Source organism: Melitaea cinxia, chromosome 10 (genome assembly GCF_905220565.1).
Source record: "Melitaea cinxia chromosome 10, ilMelCinx1.1, whole genome shotgun sequence".
NCBI classification, from domain to species: domain Eukaryota; kingdom Metazoa; phylum Arthropoda; class Insecta; order Lepidoptera; family Nymphalidae; genus Melitaea; species Melitaea cinxia.
Window position 1 is genome coordinate 10,041,075 of NC_059403.1, and position 21,348 is coordinate 10,062,422.

Sequence of the window (21,348 nt, forward strand, 5' to 3'; positions counted from 1 at the left end):
TAATCGATGTTTCTATGGAAACAGTGTCATAAACAAAACTTAGTTTCAATTGTTTCTAAACTATTATAAATTGAAATAGTAGTGTAATTAAAAACGGACAGTATTTCGTTAGATTTATACACCTTTATAAAAGTTTTTACTTTGTCTGTCTATGTAGTAATGCCGTCTCGTATAAAATCCCAATAATTCGATAATAATGTACTCTGAAATATATTATTAGAATCAATGTGTATGAAAATAAATAATTATATACAAAAGTGATTACAACATATCGTTATATTTATTAAAATACATTAAAATGACTCTGTATATAGATACAAAGCTAAGCTTTGCTGATAGTAACATTGTTACTACTTTAAGCTCTTGGCATCCATCTCTTCCATTATTAGCTGTCGGATCTTACAACCAAGAAAAAGGAGGAGTCGCAACTATTTTTAATGACAGTGTGAGTTATAAAAGTATAAATACTTTATACCATAACATTCAAAATTTAAAAATAAATAGCTAAACATTTTTCACAGGGTCTCGCCTTAGAGGGTTGTGAATGGCCAGTACTTCTGTCAAATCAAGTAACCGCCTTAGCCTGGCATCCTATAAGGAAGTTATTAGTAGTGGGATGGGATGGGGGTGAGCTATACATATGGTTGGAGTACTCTTGGGCACGATTAGAAGCACCTCATAATGCTGCGTTAACAACAGTAACATTTAGTTTAGGTGGTGGTCGACTACTTGCCTCTGATGCTGCGGGCTCTCTTTCAGGATGGCAAGTTAACTCTGGAGCTCCTTTAACAGCATTTCACCATCAGCTTGGTGATATTATTACACATTTAAAATTTTGTGCCCCAAATCAAACATCTGAATCATCAATTAGAGGTTTAGCCCGAGCTGCTGTTGCTGGTGATGAAAATGCATTGGACACCCTTGCTGCATGGAGACCACGTACCACAGCAAAAGTACGGGAAGGTATGCAACCTGACAATCATGCCTGTTATGCAGCTCAAGACAATGGTGTGATTTTATATATTGACCATACGGGAGCATGTTCAGAAGTACTCAATGCTCCTGGTAGCATTGTTTTTTTGAATATTGTTAGTAATATATATCTTCTTGTAGCTTGGGAAACAGGTGGTGCTCTAAGCTTATCCAGATTTATAATATCTAGCGACGGTTCATTGACTACAGATACTCATGTGAGAATGACCGCAAAAAACAGTCAATGCATAGTACTCGCAGGAAATTGTTGCATGGGTGTCATTACAGGAGATAATTTAATAAGAATATGGGACAGTGAAACTGGTGATAATGATGTTTTACCTAATGAAGGGGATGAAACTGTTGCAGGAGATATATTTACAAGCATTAGTTATTGTAATCTAAGTGATACATTATGTTGTGGAACATCTCAAGGAAATTTGTATCTTTGGAGACGGGATCATAGAAGTAAATGGAAATTAATAAGTAGAACTTCTGTAAAAGGCACCATAAAGGAAGTAACTTGGGGCTCAGAGGGGTTGATGAACCCATTACTTTATGTAAACTGTATTACAAATGCATTTATTCTTCGTGAGCATCATGTATGCTGGGGCTATACGAATAACATTTGGATGGTGCAAAAATCAGCTCATGAAATAGCCATAACTGAAAAATCAATCTCATCAAGCATTAACAGCTCAATCACAATAAAAGCATTTGCTTTTAAGGATAACTATGTTGTGATTGGTAATGGAAATGATGTACAAGTATGTAATGAATTATTCTTACATTCAATTTGGTAATCATTTTGATGAAATTAATAAATTTAGTATATACTTTTTTTGCAGGTCTGGATGCGCAATAAAGAGGGTGAAGCGAAGTTTACTCTAATTCGTACATTTGAATGGAAAACAGATGTCTTGCTACTTTACAATGAAGTTATAGTTGGGGTTGTAAGATCACACATTGAGTGTTATACCATTACTGGCAGTAAAATAGGAATTCTTCCAAGTACGGAAAACGAGGGTGAACCAATTGTTGTAACAAATACAAACAAGTTTATTATAATAGCTACTATTGATGGAACATTGAAACTTGCGGAAATTACTAAGAAGGGCTTTAGAATGCCATACCCATCAAAAAATTGCTATCAATCTATTGAAGATTTCGGTGAAATTATGAGAGCTTCAGTAAATGCTTCTGGTCATTATATATGCTTGAGTATAGCTAATGCTGGACTTGCGCCTGATCCAAAACTATACCTGTGGGATGTTGCAAATGATGTTATTACGACGACACTTTTAGCAGATTCCAAATCACCTCCATATCAAAATGTGCCTATCGCAATATTGTGGGATAGTAATGATCCTAGGCTTGTCGCTGTTCACATACGTTCTGCAGAATCAGATCACATCCATTTATTTTTTTGTCACGAAAGTAAACTATTTGAATATAAAAATTGGTGCTCTAACTCAGAGGAATATTTTGTAATGGATTTTATATTTTGCTCTTTGGTTTCTCCTTATGTGGTTATTTTGTCACAACAAAATATAAAAAGAATACTGTTACGCGAATTTAAGGAGATACTTGACTTAGATCATAATAAAATTAAGCAAGTTTTAAATTTTCTTTTCTATATGACAATTGGCCATTTAGAAAAAGCTGTCGTAATAGGTACTAATATTTCGGGAAATAAGAATTCGGTAGTGTGGGAAAGCTTAGCTAAAGTATGTGTATCCCTTAAACGTGCAGATATTGGCGCTGTTTGTTTAAGTAAAATGGGAAATATAAAAGGTGCACTAATGATGCGTAAAGCATTGAACGATGATACTCTGGATACTATTTCTAAGGTTGGAGTTTTAGCAGTTAACTTGGGTATGATTGATGAAGCCGAAACGATGTTTCGTGAATCACAAAGGCCTGATCTTATCACTCGCTTGAAATCGGCAAAAGAAGGAGGACTAAGTGAAATTATTCAAGGTGACACGGAAAGCGAAAATGTCCTTCTTGTAAAAAGCGCTCAACATAGACTTGCTAAGATATTGTGGGCAAATGGGGAAACTGCAGCTTCGTTTAAATTATTCGAAAGTGCTGGTACTTTGGTCCCTCATGTTCCTAGAACGCTTATAGCGCAAGGTCAAGCACCGATGCTTGCTCAGTATGTAGCGAGTTCAAGCGATTCCAATTTGATAACTTGGTGGGGACATTATCTTGAAAGCATTGGTGATCTCGATGGCGCTCTAGATGCATATGCACGGGCTAACGATTTTGGTGAACAGACAAGACTATTGTGTCACATGGATAGAATAGAAGAAGCGGAAAAGTTATGTCAAAATAATTCTTCGTCCCTTTACCAAATGGCGCGCTATTTAGAAATGAAAGCTAATGAAACTGAAAGTGCTGTGAAGGTAACGTGCTTACTCGTACAATTTTTAGTAAAAAAAAAATGTTATAATTTATTACCTAACAGACTAGTATCTTCTAGTAGTTTAATAATGCTATTATTATTTAAAATGTCCTGTTTTTCTCTGCTCCTTGTAACGCCTATATACTTTATGAATTTTTGTATATTGTTTTACTGTTGTACGCTACTTATAAGTGTACGTGTGTGTGTATCTATCTATAAATAATTAATGAGTGTTGCAATGAATAGCTACTACTTTTGGTCGACGCGTCCGTTAAAAAAAGATCGTTACAATACTGATGATGCCGTCGGCACCAAGGGTGGATCCAGGGGTGGGGGAGTCATGGGGGGTCACGACTCCCCCCCCCCCCCCACTACCAGTGCTGGGTGGGCTAGGCACCTAGGTGGACCACTAATCAAAATAGTTATACATAGTATATTTTTATACCTATATTTCTTTGTCACAATATAGATTTTATGGAGGTACCTTCAAAATTTAGTAATTTAAATAGTAGTAGTAGATGAAGTGATAACAGGTTTCGGAAGAATACATAAAAGAAAAATATATTTTGTTATTTAAGTATAGGTATTTTTAAGTACAGTACTTACATACATTAATCAAATACCTACTTTGTACATGTATTTATTATTATCAAAATTAAATTATAATTTCTGTGACTTGTCCATGACTATGTGAGACCCCCCCGGGCGCCAAAGCTGGATCCGCCCTTGGTCGACACAGTGTACATATACTATTATTATCATTAAAATTGCAGTTGTACATAAAATGCGGTGCTATATCGTCAGCCATACGCGTGGCGGCTGAGGCCAGCGCCTGGCCGCTAGTGTGGCGCGCGGGCAATTCTTCTAAGAAGCATGCTCTGTATGCTGCTTCTATTCTAGAAAATGCAGGTCAAACCGAACAAGCAATAGCGTTGTATCAAAAAGCAGGTTATTATTTTTTACATATCTATATGAAGTAACATAAAATTATTTTTGACAAAGATAGAACATATGTTAATTTATTTAATTTGCGTCTTCGTACAAATTAATATTTATTTATTTTATTGGGCAATCCAACAGCGTTATGATACAATAGTATGTTAATTGTATAAATATGTATAATGTATAAATATGACCAAAATAGGATCACACTGATATAAAAAAATTAATCATTATAAAATGCTTAACTAGACACCATTTAAAAAAGGTAAAAAAAGTAAACGGCTATGTTCCGTCTTATCCACTGCAGTTAGAGGTGAGTGCATGACATGAAAAGGTGAATGTGTGTTAGTGTGGGTTTGTGCATAAATCTGTAGGTGCTGGTTTTGAATATTTTTGACTAGCTGTGCAGCGCGGTTTCACCCGCGTTAATTTGAGGAAAGTAGTCTATAACCTTCATCACATTATCATATTATATCTATATATCTTCTAATGATTGTCCTATAAAAATTCAACATAATTATCTAAACAAAAAGAATTTGATCGCAAAAAATTCGTATTTAATAAAAAATGTTTGGGTATTTCATATCTATCTGTGCGTTAGGTACTTGGACACGGTAAACATGGTTTTTCTGGCGTAAAACCCCGATTTAGCGGAAATTTCGGGATATAAAAGAGCCTATGTTTTGCCCCCCAACCTTTTTTGTTTTCTAATGACTATCCCAAAAAAATCGGTTCAGCCGCTCTGAAGAAAAGCCAACAGAAAGACAGACAGACAAACAAAAATTAGAGACTACGGTACGGTACGTCAAATGATGATTATTATAATAATAGTAACTACGAAAATGAAAAGAACGGATCGTCAGAGAATGTGTCGCAGTGTGGCATGCAAAACGTGCATTTCAAGACATGTGCAATAAATAGGATTTGGTCCTAAATACAGATTGACATTTCGAAATAGATAATATCGTGGCTCTGCGACTTGTCAAATCAAAGAGTTTGACGGTGCACACAATTTTTCATCTAAAGCTAAAACCTCAGTTTGAATTTACCATCTATTGACCAGGAAATACAGGCACCACGCGTGCTGAATCACAATGAAAAGAGAAACTGAATCTCTAATTTTACTAAACTTATAATCTAATCACGATCTCTCTTACGGTCCAATGCTTAAATCTAATACAACCATTTTGGTCAACAATATCATTGATACAGAGCGGTAAAATACGATTTTATAAATAAATAAAAGTACGAAAAAAAAATTTAATTACTTTTCTTTACCGGCTCCTTAAATATTATTCACTTTTTAATTAGTTTCAATGAATTTCGTACTGCCATGTTTTTTTTTTTTTGCAATAAAAATTTCGCTGTCATTGATCGAAATAAAATATAGCCTATATTTTAAGTAGGACAAAGTTCCATATCTGTTAGCCCGGACAAACATCGTCACAAGATATATAAATAGATACCTATAATATCCTTTCAGAGAAGCCGTACCTAGCCTTGAAGTTGGCTTTATCAAGCGGGGACACGAACGCCATGGTCGCGGCCGTGGAGTCTATAGGCGAGCGAGTGGATCCCGAGCTGGCGCAGTCGCTGGCGGCGCACCTGCGGGCCGCCGGGCAGCACTCGCACGCCGCCGCGCTCCTGGCCACGGCGGGGAAGGTCTTGTAATATCAAATTCACGATCACTATTTAGCCTGTAACATCCCACTGCTGGGCCTAGACCTCTTTCGCCGCGTAGGCGAAGGATCGGTACTTAATCCACCACGCTGTTACCGACTGCTTATGGTGCTCTCTGCTAAGATATATTTTATTCTTGAAAGGTATTTAAAGGTTTCGTTGAAACAATATGGAAGTATGTCAGAGAAAGCTAAATGAGACATTACCTAAGGCCCTACTTATTCACCATGCGCTCTGAGAAAATATGTAACAACGCAATATTTATAAGTATGCAATGTAGTGAAATGTAAATAAATAACGGAAATAAATAAATATATTTAAAAAAAGAACTTTACTAACAGTAGCATAGGTTAAATGTATATTGTAAAAAGAACATAAGTGTACATATATGGTAACTAGGAAATAAGTATAAATATATGATAACTAGCAAATAAATATAAATATAGACATAGATAAGAAAAATAATAATATGTTCAGGAAAATACTAATGAATACGAGTGTATAATTTTCCATCAAACAGTAATTGCAAAGAAAAAAAAAATACCGTCAGCGTCGTCGTCCTAGTTTAACTAGTCACAGGACTGTCGATTTGTATTTTGCCGATTTGCCTGTGATAGTAATAATCCATGCATGTTAACAAAAGGCATGGGCATTTTGAGCCCGTGGATGTAAATTGGTAAATACAAAAAAAAACGCAATATTTAAGGAGTACTAACAATGTGACCGAATGACATCTGTGGATATAATATATCATAGACTAGCTGTGTCCGCGACTTCGTCCGCGTGAAATTAAACAAAAAAGTTATTGTTCAGTTCGCAGAGTTATAAAATAAATTCATTTCTAAAATAAAAATAACTTAAGCTACTTCTTATTACATCAACTATTGAAAAGATAAACCACCAGTGAAAGTCCCATCAAAATCAGTCCAGTCGTTTCAGAGATTGGATTCAGGAACAAACAGACAGACATATACCGTGATACATATACCGTGATACATATACCGTGTATACATCCATATGCGTTTAGTAAAAGCGGTTATTTTAATATTACAAACAGACACTCCAATTTTATTTATTTGTATAGATAAATAAATAAATAAACGCTTCACTCTCAACGGCCCCCTGTACGATTTTCTCCTCCGGAAAAACAAACACAAACGCTCAGAGAACGGCAAATATCTATATGACAAATGTCTGTCGTGAGCGGGGATCAAACCCGCGACTGCCAGCGCAACAGCCAGTGATGTGACCGTTGCGCGAAAGCATCACCGGAAAACGATTAATAGTTTGGGAAAAAAGTTCAAGCTTTCCGTCGCGTAATTTCGTATGTAAGTATGTCGTGCGCAATGAGAGAAGGCGTTGAACATAGTGGAGCAGTTGGTAGCACCGCTGTCGGAGGCATTTTTGTGAGGCTTTAAGAATCTTGTTGTCTGTCGGGTGCATCTTTCGAATACATTCAAATGTCATTATAAAATCTAAGTGAGACATTACGTCAGGCCCTCTTAACCACGGGGCGCTCTGGACAAATATTAAGGGCCTCGCAACGCAATATTTAATGAGTAATAACAATGTGACTAAACGACCTCTGAGGCATAGAAAACGCTTAAAAATATGGTAAAAATTCAAGCGTTTTGCTGCATGATTTTATATATACATATATGTGTTCAGTATGAAGAGGCGCTGGACATAGTGGAGCAGTCGGCGGCGCCGCTGTCGGAGGAGCTGGGCGAGAGGCTGGCGGCGCCGGCGGGCGCGGCGGGGCGCGACGCGCTGCTGAGGCGCCTCGCCGACCTGCTGGGCGCGCGGGGGCTCTACCACCAGGCGGCGCGCCGGCTTGCGCACGTCGGCGACAAGGTGCGTGCGGCGGCCACCAAACTGTCTCGGGCTTGTGCCAATGTTGTTTTCCTCCGACCTGCTGGGCGCGCGGGGGCTCTACCACCAGGCGGCGCGCCGGCTTGCGCACGTCGGCGACAAGGTGCGTGCGGCGGCCACCAAACTGTCTCGGGCTTGTGCCAATGTTGTTTTCCTCCGACCTGCTGGGCGCGCGGGGGCTCTACACCCAGGCGGCGCGCCGGCTTGCGCACGTCGGCGACAAGGTGCGTGCGGCGGGCACCAAACTGTCTCGGGCTTGTGCCAATGTTGTTTTCCTCCGACCTGCTGGGCGCGCGGGGGCTCTACACCCAGGCGGCGCGCCGGCTTGCGCACGTCGGCGACAAGGTGCGTGCGGCGGGCACCAAACTGTCTCGGGCTTGTGCCAATGTTGTTTTCCTCCGACCTGCTGGGCGCGCGGGGGCTCTACACCCAGGCGGCGCGCCGGCTTGCGCACGTCGGCGACAAGGTGCGTGCGGCGGGCACCAAACTGTCTCGGGCTTGTGCCAATGTTGTTTTCCTCCGACCTGCTGGGCGCGCGGGGGCTCTACCACCAGGCGGCGCGCCGGCTTGCGCACGTCGGCGACAAGGTGCGTGCGGCGGCCACCAAACTGTCTCGGGCTTGTGCCAATGTTGTTTTCCTCCGACCTGCTGGGCGCGCGGGGGCTCTACCACCAGGCGGCGCGCCGGCTTGCACACGTCGGCGACAAGGTGCGTGCGGCGGCCACCAAACTGTCTCGGGCTTGTGCCAATGTTGTTTTCCTCCGACCTGCTGGGCGCGCGGGGGCTCTACACCCAGGCGGCGCGCCGGCTTGCGCACGTCGGCGACAAGGTGCGTGCGGCGGCCACCAAACTGTCTCGGGCTTGTGCCAATGTTGTTTTCCTCCGACCTGCTGGGCGCGCGGGGGCTCTACACCCAGGCGGCGCGCCGGCTTGCGCACGTCGGCGACAAGGTGCGGGCGGCGGGCACCAAACTGTCTCGGGCTTGTGCCAACGTTGTTTTCCTCCGACAAGCTGGGCACGCGGGGGCTCTACCACCAGGCGGCGTGCCGGCTTGAGCACGTCGGCGACAATGTGCGTGCGGCGGGCACCAAACTGTCTCGGGCTTGTCTTGTCTTGTGCTAACGTTGTTTTTCTCCGACCTGCTGGGCGCGCGGGGGCTTTACCACCAGGCGGTGCGTGAGCTTGCACACGTTGGTGGTAGAAGCACACTGGGGAATTATTTCAACCTTAAAGATGATCACAGCTAAATAACCAACGACGTCCTCCGACCCGCTTGTCCGACGATCTACATAAAATTGCCAGTGTAGGCTAGATGAGAATTGCGGATTATCGAGAGCTCTGGGGAAAATTTGGGAAGACCTATGTTTAGCAGTGGACTGGGATAGGCTGAAACGATGATGAATGATGTAAAAACATTTCTATCGACATTATCATTGGAGGGTCATTAAAAAATACAAAAAAAAAACTAAAAATTAAAAACACTGATGTTAGGAATTAAAAAAAAAACACGAAAAACATTCGTTTGAGAACCTCTTATCTTTAATAAAAATTGAAAATATTACTTAAATTACGCTTTTTTTAACTGACTTCAAAGAAGGAGGAGGTTACTCAATTCGACCGTATATATCGGGCATAGCTTCGTCGTTTATTAACCGATTATGATAATTCTTTTTTTTTTTTTTTGTTGGAAAGGTGATATCCTAAGTGTGGTATTGTGATAAGGAAACCAGGATCTGATGATGGGATCCCAGAGAAATCGAGAGAGACACTCGAAAATGTGCATAACTTTTTGTTGGGTGTACCGATTTTGATGATTTTTAATTTAATCGAAAGCCGATGTTTATCGTGTGGGCACATTTAAATTTCATCGAGATCTGATTACAATTTTTGAATTAATCTTTGATAATGCGTATTTACTTGCCTATTTTTTCGTCTACCTACGTTGTATTACTTGTCGATGTAAATGAAGTCGGTTTTATTTTTCATTTGACAGCAAATACAATTATATAGAACTGGGTATGCAAACAAGCGTACGACACTCCCGATAGTAAGCGACTACCGTTGCTTATAGCCACCTGCAACACCTCACTTACCACAAGGAACGCAACGCTCCTTGAAAGCAGTACTATTGAAGAGCTCGTTTGCCCCCTTTGTAATAAAAAAATGAAACATAAAGGCGGGCGCGCTGCGCTGGCTGATGCGCGCGGGGGACGCGGAGCGGATCGCCACGTTCGCGGCGGCGACGCGCGACCGGCACGTGCAGCTGCTGGCCGCCGACTACGTGCGGCGCGGCGGCGCGTGGCGGACGCGCCCGCACCTCGCGCGCCACGTGCTGCAGCTGTACGCGCGCGCGCGGGCGCACGCCAAGCTGGCCGCCTTCCACGCGGAGTGCGCCAAGGTGGAGGTCGACGACTACGAGGTAGTGCGCTGCGGGACCTCTATTCCTACGTCTCTGCTCACCTCTTCTATCTATCTTTCGAGTTTACTACATACTAGCTGTGCCTGGTTTTCACACGCCTTAATAACCGACAGCCTTCCTCGGTAAATGGGATAACGGACACAAAAAGAATTTTTCAACTCGAACCGTTAGTTCTGTAGAGATTAGCACGCTTAAACATTTCAGTCTTATAATATTAGTATAGATAATAGCTTCATTATCATCATCATCATCATCATCAGATAATAGATTACATAGTGACATTTATTACTAAATTTTAAAATAATAATAATTACCATAGTTTTAATACATATTTACAATTCAAAACTTAAGAATTAAGTATTTACAGACAGTTGGGATATAAATCATGTCCGTGTGCAATGATGCCAAGAGTGCTAGCAGCATTTCCCCGCTAATTCGCAATTTCTATGCATGTGAAGTTGCAGTTCTATATTTTTTTGCAAATTTAGATCATTCTGTTAACAGTGAAAATAACCCACTAATGTGAAGTTAAAACTTAACAGATATTGACAGAACTTTTTTTTCGCTAGGAAATTTATTTACGCACTAGCCCTACCGCCCGGTGCGGTCAAAAAGCGCACGGACTAGTCACTAAAACCCAGCGGTTCCCTCATCGTCACTGTGGGGCGCCACGGGGTCGCTAACGCATGCAACCGTGGCGCCCCGACGGTAGGCCCGCCAGTGCAGGACGCCTTCGCTTACAGAGCGCTCACGGGCACCGAGAGTGCGCGGCGGCGGTTTCTTCCCGCCGGTCGCTTCCTGCGTAACGCATCGGCGTCCGCTTCGCGCTCATGTAGATATAGGAAGAACTAATCGAACCATTGACTACTTTTTCCAGTATCAGTTACCTTACCTTCCAATGCTTTACTACGTAGTCGACCAACTAGGCGAGCAGATCGTCGATCGACTAAGACGGAACTAAATTAACATTAATTGATCCGCTTTTTGAGTAATTTGTGTAGCTATAAAATAAATTTGTCCTTTAAAAGAACAGACGTGAACGTTAGATCTTAAATCGTGATCTTTAATCTGACAATTTCTGAAATTCTGTAATGAATATTTCTTCTTCTTCTCCTTAAAATGGCTTATTATATATATATATATATATATATATATATATATATATATATATATATATATATATATATATATATATATATATTTCTTAAAAATAGGTAACAAAAGTTCTACGTCAATATTGTTGTATATTATTAATTTATGCGTGATTTTCAGAACTATGAAAAGGCATTAGACGCACTGAAGGAGGCAACACGTTGTATTACCAAATCTTCAGACCCCGAAATGGGTACAAATAATCGTTATCACTTTTGTCAAATATTAAAAAAAAAATGTATGATTGATATTTTGAACTATTCATATAAATTGCAGGTACTCAAATGATAGCTATTCAAGAACAAATAACATTCGTCAAACGTTTCATTGAAATAAGGAACTTATTACAAAGTGGGAATATAAATGCAGGTACATACATTAATATGAATTATTATTAATTATAGACCTCGAAGAAGGCTCGATAAAAACTGAGGCCCTTACTACGAGCCCCGATGCAAAATAGTTCGTCTAGTATGGAAAGTAGTGCGAAGCGTAAAATATAGAAAGTAAATATTGGTAAATTAATTAAGAACGTTTAATAAAAAGTAAACCACATTTTTTTTATTTTAACATAACTGAATTTCAGTTAGTAGTTAGTTCTTTCATGACTTTACTAACTACTAACTAACTAACTAATAACATAAAGAATTTAAAAAATATTCTAAAAAACATAACGCAAAAGTATTCATCTACCCTTGTCACTCACGCAAAATAGTTCGTCTACCACTTAGTTGTGTTGCCTTTGCTCTCAATGATAGCTTTAATGCGAAGAGGCATGGATGCAACCAACGCTGCACACTCCTCAGGCGTAATTGACTCCCAGATAGCCAAGAGTTTAGCCTTTAAGTCGCTCTTCGATCTTGATGGATTTTTACGGATAACTTTTTTCATTTTCCACCATAGGGTTTCGATCGGCAACAAGTCCGGGCTGTTAGATGGCCATTCGATTGTAGGGATGTGTTGTCCTTGCAGTATGACAGGAAGCACCATCCTGTTGAAAAATGAAGTAATCTTGATGCGTGAGTGACGGAATAGAGGGCAGTAAATTCTCTTCCAATAGGTTTTGATACCTTGCAGAATTGATAGAACCATCCACAAACTGCATACCAACACCTTCTGCAGACATGCAGCCCATTATCATAAGAGACGCCGGAAACTTCACTTTGCGTTTGAGACAATCAGTATGAAATGCCTCATTTTTGTTCCGAATCACTTTTTTCCTTTCATCGTCGACTGTCACTTCGAATTTGGACTCGTCGCTCCAAATGATACTACGCCACTGATCGGAAGTCCATTTTAAATGATCATGAGCAAACTTCAACCTCCATTTTCTTTTGTACAGCAGTCAACAGTGGTTTCTCCTTAGCGGCGTAATATCCGTAACCCATTCTTTTTAGGACTCTTTTGCAAGTATCAACTGAGACGCCTTTGTGAATCATGTCCTTCCGTTGCACCGTGAGTTGTCCAGCTCGAGCATGACGATTATTTTCGATAATTTTCTTCAGGATTCTGTTTTCTGCTGCACTTGTGGTGCGTGGTCGACCAGTTTTCTTCAAACAAGAAGTCGTTCTATTCTTTTTATAGTGCTGAATGATAGATTGGACTGTTGTAGACCTGGGAAGTATCAAGTCTTTAGATTTGGTAACTTGATTTGCCAGGATCGACCCCACAAACTATTCGCTTTCGAAGCTCTTCACACACGGGTTTGCCACGACCCATTGTTATTTGAAAAGTAATGAAAAAAAACTGAAATTTTCAGAATTTATACTGTCTCACTTGACAATTTTTACAGAATTACTTTTACAAATTTAAATTATGCAACATAATTGTACAAAGAAGTAATAATCACCGATAGACGAACTCTTTTGCATCGATTAACAATTAGACGAACTATTTTGATTATAACTTCTTCGAATTTAAAACAGGATATGTATAAATTTAAAAAGCTAAAATAGTTTATTGGTTCATAATTAAAAAATGGCATAAGTAACGCGACATGCGATAGTAGAACAGCTTAATATTTTATATAGATATACAAAAATAATTAAGTTAGAAAAAATCTCACAGAGAAAAATTCACACTAGACGAAATATTTTGCATCGGGGCTCTTAAAATGTTTATTTTTAGGTTTGGTTGTATCATATCAAAGTTTAATATATTTTTATTTAAAAAAAATAACGACTTTATTATCTTATCATAATATAAAAATACTTCTAATTTTTAATGGTGACTCTCATACGGTCATACCAATAGTAGTAATTATTATAGTCGTAAGGAACATTATAGTCGTGTTGCTACCTATTTTATTTACATCTCAAATGTGGAATAATTTGTAGTTAAATCTATACATCTAATAAAATGGTAGGAAAGTCAAAACTGTACATTGAATATTTTTTTAAAAGAATACTTAGGGTGTGATCTACAATCGATACCGAAGCCAAAAATATAGTTTTTTTTAATTTTTATCTGTTTGTCTGTATATATGTCCGGGATAAGCTCAAAAAGGATTGCATGGATTTACTTCAAATTTGGTGCGAATATTATTAAAAAGTCGGGTCAACGCATAGGCTACATATTATCACGCTATCACCTACGGGAAACGAGCAGTGAACCTTTATTTCTTCAACGCATTCTGTAACCTGTAATCTAACGACGCATATTTGAATGTTGTTGTTATTATGTTAATAACCATGCTATAAGCTAGCTTCACACTATAAATAAAGACATTCTGTAGTATATTTAGTATCAGCATTGCACCCATGCGAAGCAGGGAGGGGTCGCTAGTAAGAGTTTAGTAGATAGTTCAAAGTCCTTCTTAAATTAGAGGCCCCTGTACACTGCGCCGTCTACTTTGCTAGATACGGCATGGCATACTTACTTACAGCATAATTTAAATTTAATATTAATGTTATAGGTGTATCCAGTGGTCAAAATTTGATACATGATGTGAGCGGACGACCAGGACTTATAACTGAAGAAAATATTCTTAAATTACTGTTGCAATATTCCGCCGATAATCCAGACGTCGAAAGTAAGATTGTTTTAAATTTATTTCACATAAATTAATATTCCTAAGTATTTTAAACTTAATTGGTTAAAAGTTAAGGCATCTAAAAATATTGTATAAATAATTTGTTGCACTTAATAAAAAAAAAATCTATACTGAATATTTTTTTCGTATTTTTCTTTGTGTTTTATAAATGAAATGAAGAATTTATATCGTTAAGAATCGATTTACATACTTATTGTAACTAGTAATAGTAGTCATTGAGTTTTTGAAGAATAACTTTGATCTTATTTATATAGATGTCATTTAAAACACTACAATATATACACACTTTTAAAATTTCAGAATTAGTAATACAACTTAAGGCCTTACAAAAGCCCTCACAGGAAGATAATACTTCACAGGAATCACCTGATCAAAGCGTGGAAGAAGTTATTTAGTAAAAGTCCAAGTACTAATAAATTATTTGGCAATTAATGGTAAACTGAACTGTGAAAGACGATGGTATTTAATTGGTCGTCAAATGTATAACTGCAATAAATTTATTTTTACTATCAGTATGTTGTTAAAAATGTATTATCATTATATTATATTAAATGTATGTATTATTGTAAATATATGAATTGAATAGGGTTGCTTAGCGACAATATGACTGTCAAATTGTTACTCTAGAAATGTATAGGTAAAGTATAATAGTTAAGGTAATGACTTGTTCGCACTACGCTATTAATTTAAGTTTAATAGTAATATAATTGTGTTTGCTCGCAAACGAAAAAAAACCGACTTCAATTACATCGACGAGTAATACAAAGTAGATCGACGAAAAAATAGTCAAGTAACTGCACGTTATCAAAGATTACTCAAAAAGTGGTTATCAGATCTCAATAAAATTTATATGTGACTATATGATAAAGATCAGCTTTCGATTAAATTAAAAATTATCAAAATCGTACACCCAGTAAAAAGTTATTGCGGATATTCGAGAGTTTCCCTCGATTTCTCTGGGATCTCATCATGAGATCCTGGTTTCCTTATCATGGTACCAAACTAGGGATATCCCCTTTCCAACAAAAAAGAATTATCAAAATCGGTACATCCAGTAGAAAGTTATGCGGTATAATACAACGTAGGTCGACGAAAAAAGCGTCAAGTAAAAACGCATTATTAGATATAACACGAAAAGTAGTTGTTAGATCTCAAATAAATTTAAATGGGACCAAATGACACACACCACCTTTGGATTAAAAGAAAATTTGTCGAAATCGCTCCACCCAGTCAAAAGTTCTGAAGTAACATACATAAAAAAAATACAGTCGAATTGAGAACCTCCTCCTTTTTTGGAAGTCGGTTAAAAATAACTTAAATACATGCAATTTTATTAAGGGGTTAGGAATGAATTTTCAAAAAAATCGTTTTTTTTTTTGTATTTTCTTAAAGTATAATGTCTTACAAATATTCTTTGAAAATTTTAAATAAATCCGACAAATACTATATAATATAATATTTAATGTAAAATATTACTGAAACGCGTGTTAGATTGTAGTAAAAGCATCACAGAAGCCTTGATGAAAAAAGGTGAAGAAAAACAAGCAATGACAACAACTGAAAATGAAAATACTATAATAAATACTGAAGATATCTAAGATTTTTATTTTTGTGTTACCCACATTAGGAATTCTAAACATTTTTGAATATCATATCAAAAATTGACCGCTCCAGCGGGGTTCGAACCCGCGTCTCCGACGTACCGTGTCGGCGCTCTAGCCAATTAAGCTATGGAACGATACACCCGCTCGAGCGAAATTTTCGATATGATAATTTTTAAATTACGGTTTAAGCGAACCGTGGCGCCGTCTATAGTGAGCTCTTTACAGAAACCCGTAACTATTCAAAGTTTCATATTACAATGAAAATCTTTGACAGGAGACGACACCGTGCTATTTTTAATATCTAAGATTTTTATTTTTGTAACCGCTAAAGCGGGTAACGAACCCGCTACGTCGAACCGACACGGTACGTCGGAGACGCGGGTTCGAACCCCGCTGGAGCGGTCAATTTTTGATATGATATTCAAAAATGTTTAGAATTCCTAATGTGGGTAACACAAAAATAAAAATCTTAGATATTAAAAATAGCACGGTGTCGTCTCCTGTCAAAGATTTTCATTGTAATATGAAACTTTGAATAGTTACGGGTTTCTGTAAAGAGCTCACTATAGACGGCGCCACGGTTCGCTTAAACCGTAATTTAAAAATTATCATATCGAAAATTTCGCTCGAGCGGGTGTATCGTTCCATAGCTTAATTGGCTAGAGCGCCGACACGGTACGTCGGAGACGCGGGTTCGAACCCCGCTGGAGCGGTCAATTTTTGATATGATATTCAAAAATGTTTAAATACTGAAGAACTATTATATGGCCCAGGAATAGATGATTCGATGTAAGTAATTAAATGTAATTAAATAATACGTATTACTTTACGTAAATTGAGTGTAAAACTTCAAATGCGTTATATAAGATTTCAAATGCGTTTTTTTAAAACTTGAACTGGCGACCACTGTAGCTCGAAAACTGCTCGGTCGATTTTGATTAAATTTATAGAGCCTTTTGAAAACATGAAAAACTAGCGCCTAATCGAAGGTTTTTTTTTCGATTTTTTATAAACAATTATAGATAGTTCAATCAACGAAGACGCACCCCACTACTTATCGCGACAACGGGGTGCAGGGAGTTCAGTCCGAACATTAGTCTTGAGTCGACACCACGGCTCAGTCAAAGAGGGCTCAGTATAGACGTTTAATTTGGTTTGCTTTGCGGCGTATCGTGATCCATCGGAAAGTTGCTCTACTTTAATTATTATTATTTTTTTGTATAATATTATTTTTATTATGTCCAAAAAAAACGGAACGTATTGTCTTTAAGTGCTGTGTGGCTACGGCACCAAAGAATATAGCCACCCCTTCTCTTCCCGTGGGTGTCGTAAGAGGCGACTAAGGGATAACAACGTTCCACTACCACCTTGGAACTTAAGAAGCCGACCGATGGCGGGATAACCATCTCACCGCTGGCTTTGTAACACACAGGCCGAAGACGGCCAGCAGCGTCTTCGGTGCGACAAAGCCAGTACTGCGGTCACCAACCCGCCTGCCCAGCGTGGTGACTATGGGCAACACACATGAGTTCACGCATTTTTGGCGCGAACTTGTGGAGGCCTATGTCCAGCAGTGGACTGCAATAGGCTGGAATGATGATGTCCTTAAAAGCCAGGTCCATTGAAATTTTATCATTGGGTGTTTTATAAACAGAATTTATTATTACAACTAAATTGATTTTTCTAGGCAAGAGCAATAATCTCGAAAGTATACGATTTTATGAAAAAGGAAGCATGTAATAATTATGCAGAAAAATAACCGATGCACGCTGGAGAACAGCACAGGCTGTTGGAGTGTCTGAAAGCACAGTATCTTGAATTTTTCGTGAAAAGAAGGTGCATGGGATGAAACTCAATACAGCATATACAAAAGAGGCAAGAGTCGAGCAAAGTAATAAAGCGAGCACAAGTACCTACTGCAGTTTTTACGTCACCAGTGAAAAAGATGAGTGACACCAAGAAAAATTAACCTTAATGAATTTGATAGTGGTGTAGTAAGATGGACTATTCAAGACTTCCATAATGAGTATAATCAATACCCAACGTTATTACGACTACAAAGTATATTGAGAGAGCGTATACAGTTTGATGGATGCAAAACAACTCTACACACGTTATTCCGTAAACTTGGGATATAAATGGAGAAATACTGAAACCTGAAGAATGTTTTCGATGGGCATAGTAAAACCATCATCATTTAATAACCCATAAACTTTGTACTTTCGGAAGTTTTCTTTATTTATTTATTTTTTTTATTAGATGATATAGTTCTAGCTTTTTAAAACTTGTTTTAAATTATATATTATTTGCGGATAGCCAAGTCTGCATTTTTAATTTTTCTTAGGTTATTAATAAATACATTATTTCCATGAAGTCGTGTTTTATGATAATAATTTTTAGATATATTATTTCTTTTTACTAAAATATTATTATCAACCAATATCACAATAATTCATTCTATGAAAGACCATCGCGACTTATATTTTAGTTTTTTAAGTAGATGAAATGAAGTAGCGCATATTTCCAGTTAATTATGAAATTTTCCGTCATTTAACTTTGTGTGCGTGTGCCCACATTGCTACTCGCTGCGTAATAATAGAAGTCACATTTTTATAGTTTACATTGCATACTTGCACTATAAACGATTGCGGAAAAGAATGGGGAGCGTTTTCGTGGATTGCACTACCTATAACTGTTGGTTTTTTCTCGAAAATCTAGAAAAAAAAAAATTGGAAAAAATGTTGTCGAAACCTTATTTAATTACGCTATGTTTTTACTTTATAAAGGAAAATAATATACTGGCAAAAAATATATTTAAAAGTGTCATTTTTCATGTCTGGCTACACCTAACCCTTAAAATCCTCGCATTACTAACGAAAAACAGTATAGTTATACGGATCTTAAGCGCAGACCTTAACTTTCACTAAATATTGGGTATCTTGGTATGAAGTGGCCTCACTTCTGATGATCTTCTATGATTATCTACCTCACCCCTGTGCCTACAGGGGTGAGGTAGATAATCATATTGACACAATGATTGGTCATTTGCACTTCGCGCCAAACCTGTCACTCTCTTATTACCTTTTTGTTTTTTATACAACTAGGTCGGCAAACAAGCGTACAGCTCACCTGATGAACATGACAGAAGCATGGCAAGCGCGTTGCCAACCCTACTCCCTATCTCCCCAGAAACTTTGGCCACCTCGATTACCACAGGAACAACACTGGTTGAAAGCCTCCATTAAAATTATATGTCATGACGCATTACTTTACTACATACGCATCATAACTGCCAAACAGCTGGGCACAAATTAGACACAGACACACACACACACACACACACACACATCAGCCTATCGCAGTTCACTGCTGGACATAGGTCTCCACAAGTTCACGTCAAAAATGGCGTGAACTCATGTGTTTTGCCCATGTCACCACGCTGAGCAGGCGGATTGGTGACCGCAGGGCTGGCTTTGTCGTGCCGAAGACGCTGCTGCCCGTCTTCGATCTGTGTATTTCAAAGCCAGCAGTTGGACGGTTATCCCGCCGTCGGTCGTCTTTTTTAGTTCCGAGGTGGTAGTGGAAATGTGTTATCCCGTAGTCGCCTCTTACAATACCCACGGGAAGAGAGGGAGTGGCTATATTCTTTGCTGCCGTAACCACCTATAAGGAGCCTACCTGGCAAATTTCAAGTTTGTAGGTGTTATAGTTTCGGAGATTTCGTGATAAGTGACCTTTCGCTTTTATATATGTATAGATTCGATAAAATCGAATCCCTCCAGTTTGAAGATAAAATAAGCTTATTATACATTAAAATAAATTAAGACATTTTTATTACCTACCCCACCCCAGCCTGCAAAATAATCATATTTGTAATAAAAAAAAATACTAATTGATAGATTTTGAATAGCTCAATTCAACTACGTTGTCCTTTTAAATTGCTCACCTCAAATTATATAATTAAAATCAATTTTTTTTAAAAAATCAAATATTTTCAAACTCCTATATCTTTTGATGTATACAATAATTTAAATTACTCAACGTGTTAAAAAACTGCTCAAGTTGCATTTATAATTGCTCAAGTACAGTTTGGAACAGCTCCACTTTCCTTAATTTTTAAATAAATATAAATAGTTTGAACAAATTTAACGTTTATATCATAAGACAGGTGTACGCTGCACGCACGCATAGACAATGATGCAAAGCAAAAAAAATTGCGGATATTCGTAATAAAAAAAATACTAATCGATACATTTTCAATAGCTCAATTCAACTACGTTGTCCTTTTTCCCGTCGGGCCGCCAGGGTCCTGCGTGTTCAATATAACAACATCTTTAGGATGCTACTGCGGCTGCCTCCACATTGCTCCGCGTCGCTTATGTTTGCCGAAGCTCATACGGATGGATATGAGGCACTAATTCGAAAAAAGGTTGGGTCATTATTAAGACGGCTGAGAGACAGCAGCAATGGCATCCTCAGGATGATTGCTTCACGCACGGATTGTCCGATTCAACATAGGTTGATGTGCGTAGTAATAGGAAAAAAATGACTTCTTGTTCTTTTATATATTTGACATTGCATTGCATGTTTCAAATAATTTCTGTATGTATTAAAAAAAAAATATATTTTTTTTTTGTTGTGTTAATTAGTTATTTAATTTAAGAGGTTGACTTATTATTGGCATTTCTAAATTATTGACTTGAATTTAATATTTAATCGGTTATGAATATTATATACAGAGTGGGGATGACAATACGACAAAAATTGATAACATAGGTAATACTAGTTTATAGGAGTATTTCAAAACCATCAAAAAAGTTCTAACGTCAAAATCAAAAAAATTATTTTCTCAAACAAACTAAATAAGAAAAATATAATAAAATTATACTACAACATGTGTGACTATAGGTTCACTGACCTGTTATGACGCGCGGTGACACAACGAACTACTACGAACTAGGTACGTTGGTTTGTTTGGTCAGTCATAGTAGGTTACTAAATTTTTAAATTATATCTAAAATAATTATCTTCTTATAATTTAATTCATTAATTTTGACATAATGTCGTCATTAGTGGCCATATTTTTTAATTTATTAAAAGGTCTAATAATTCTATTTTTTAACTCATCAACTGTATTTACGTCTGTTGAGTACAAGTCGTTTGTTACAAAACTTCACAGAAAATGCGGGATTAAGCATTGATCTTCCCGTATCCTCTGAAAAGCATTTGAAATAGTGCGGCCATCGGT

The 21,348-nt window shown here is 38.0% G+C and overlaps 1 protein-coding gene across 1 annotated transcript; it reads left to right on the forward strand.

Moving 5' to 3' along the window:
* The first annotated feature begins 298 nt into the window (after positions 1 to 298).
* Positions 299 to 15,098, forward strand: LOC123657134 (intraflagellar transport protein 140 homolog). The gene is made up of 11 exons (XM_045592714.1): positions 299 to 445; positions 522 to 1,739; positions 1,821 to 3,380; positions 4,153 to 4,327; positions 5,805 to 5,983; positions 7,670 to 7,855; positions 10,050 to 10,292; positions 11,565 to 11,637; positions 11,721 to 11,813; positions 14,359 to 14,475; positions 14,797 to 15,098. Exons 1-11 carry the CDS (start codon positions 299 to 301, stop codon positions 14,889 to 14,891), a joined length of 4,086 nt encoding a protein of 1,361 aa, XP_045448670.1. The 3' UTR covers positions 14,892 to 15,098.
* Positions 15,099 to 21,348: the final 6,250 nt, after the last annotated feature.

Excerpts from the sequence above, each read along its gene's own strand:
- LOC123657134 (XM_045592714.1), top strand. The coding sequence starts at position 299 with ATGACTCTGTATATAGATACAAAGCTAAGCTTTGCTGATAGTAACATT. Across the intron at positions 7,856-10,049 it reads TTGCGCACGTCGGCGACAAG|GCGGGCGCGCTGCGCTGGCT; the intron begins GTGCGTGCGGCG and ends TGAAACATAAAG. Across the intron at positions 10,293-11,564 it reads TGGAGGTCGACGACTACGAG|AACTATGAAAAGGCATTAGA; the intron begins GTAGTGCGCTGC and ends CGTGATTTTCAG.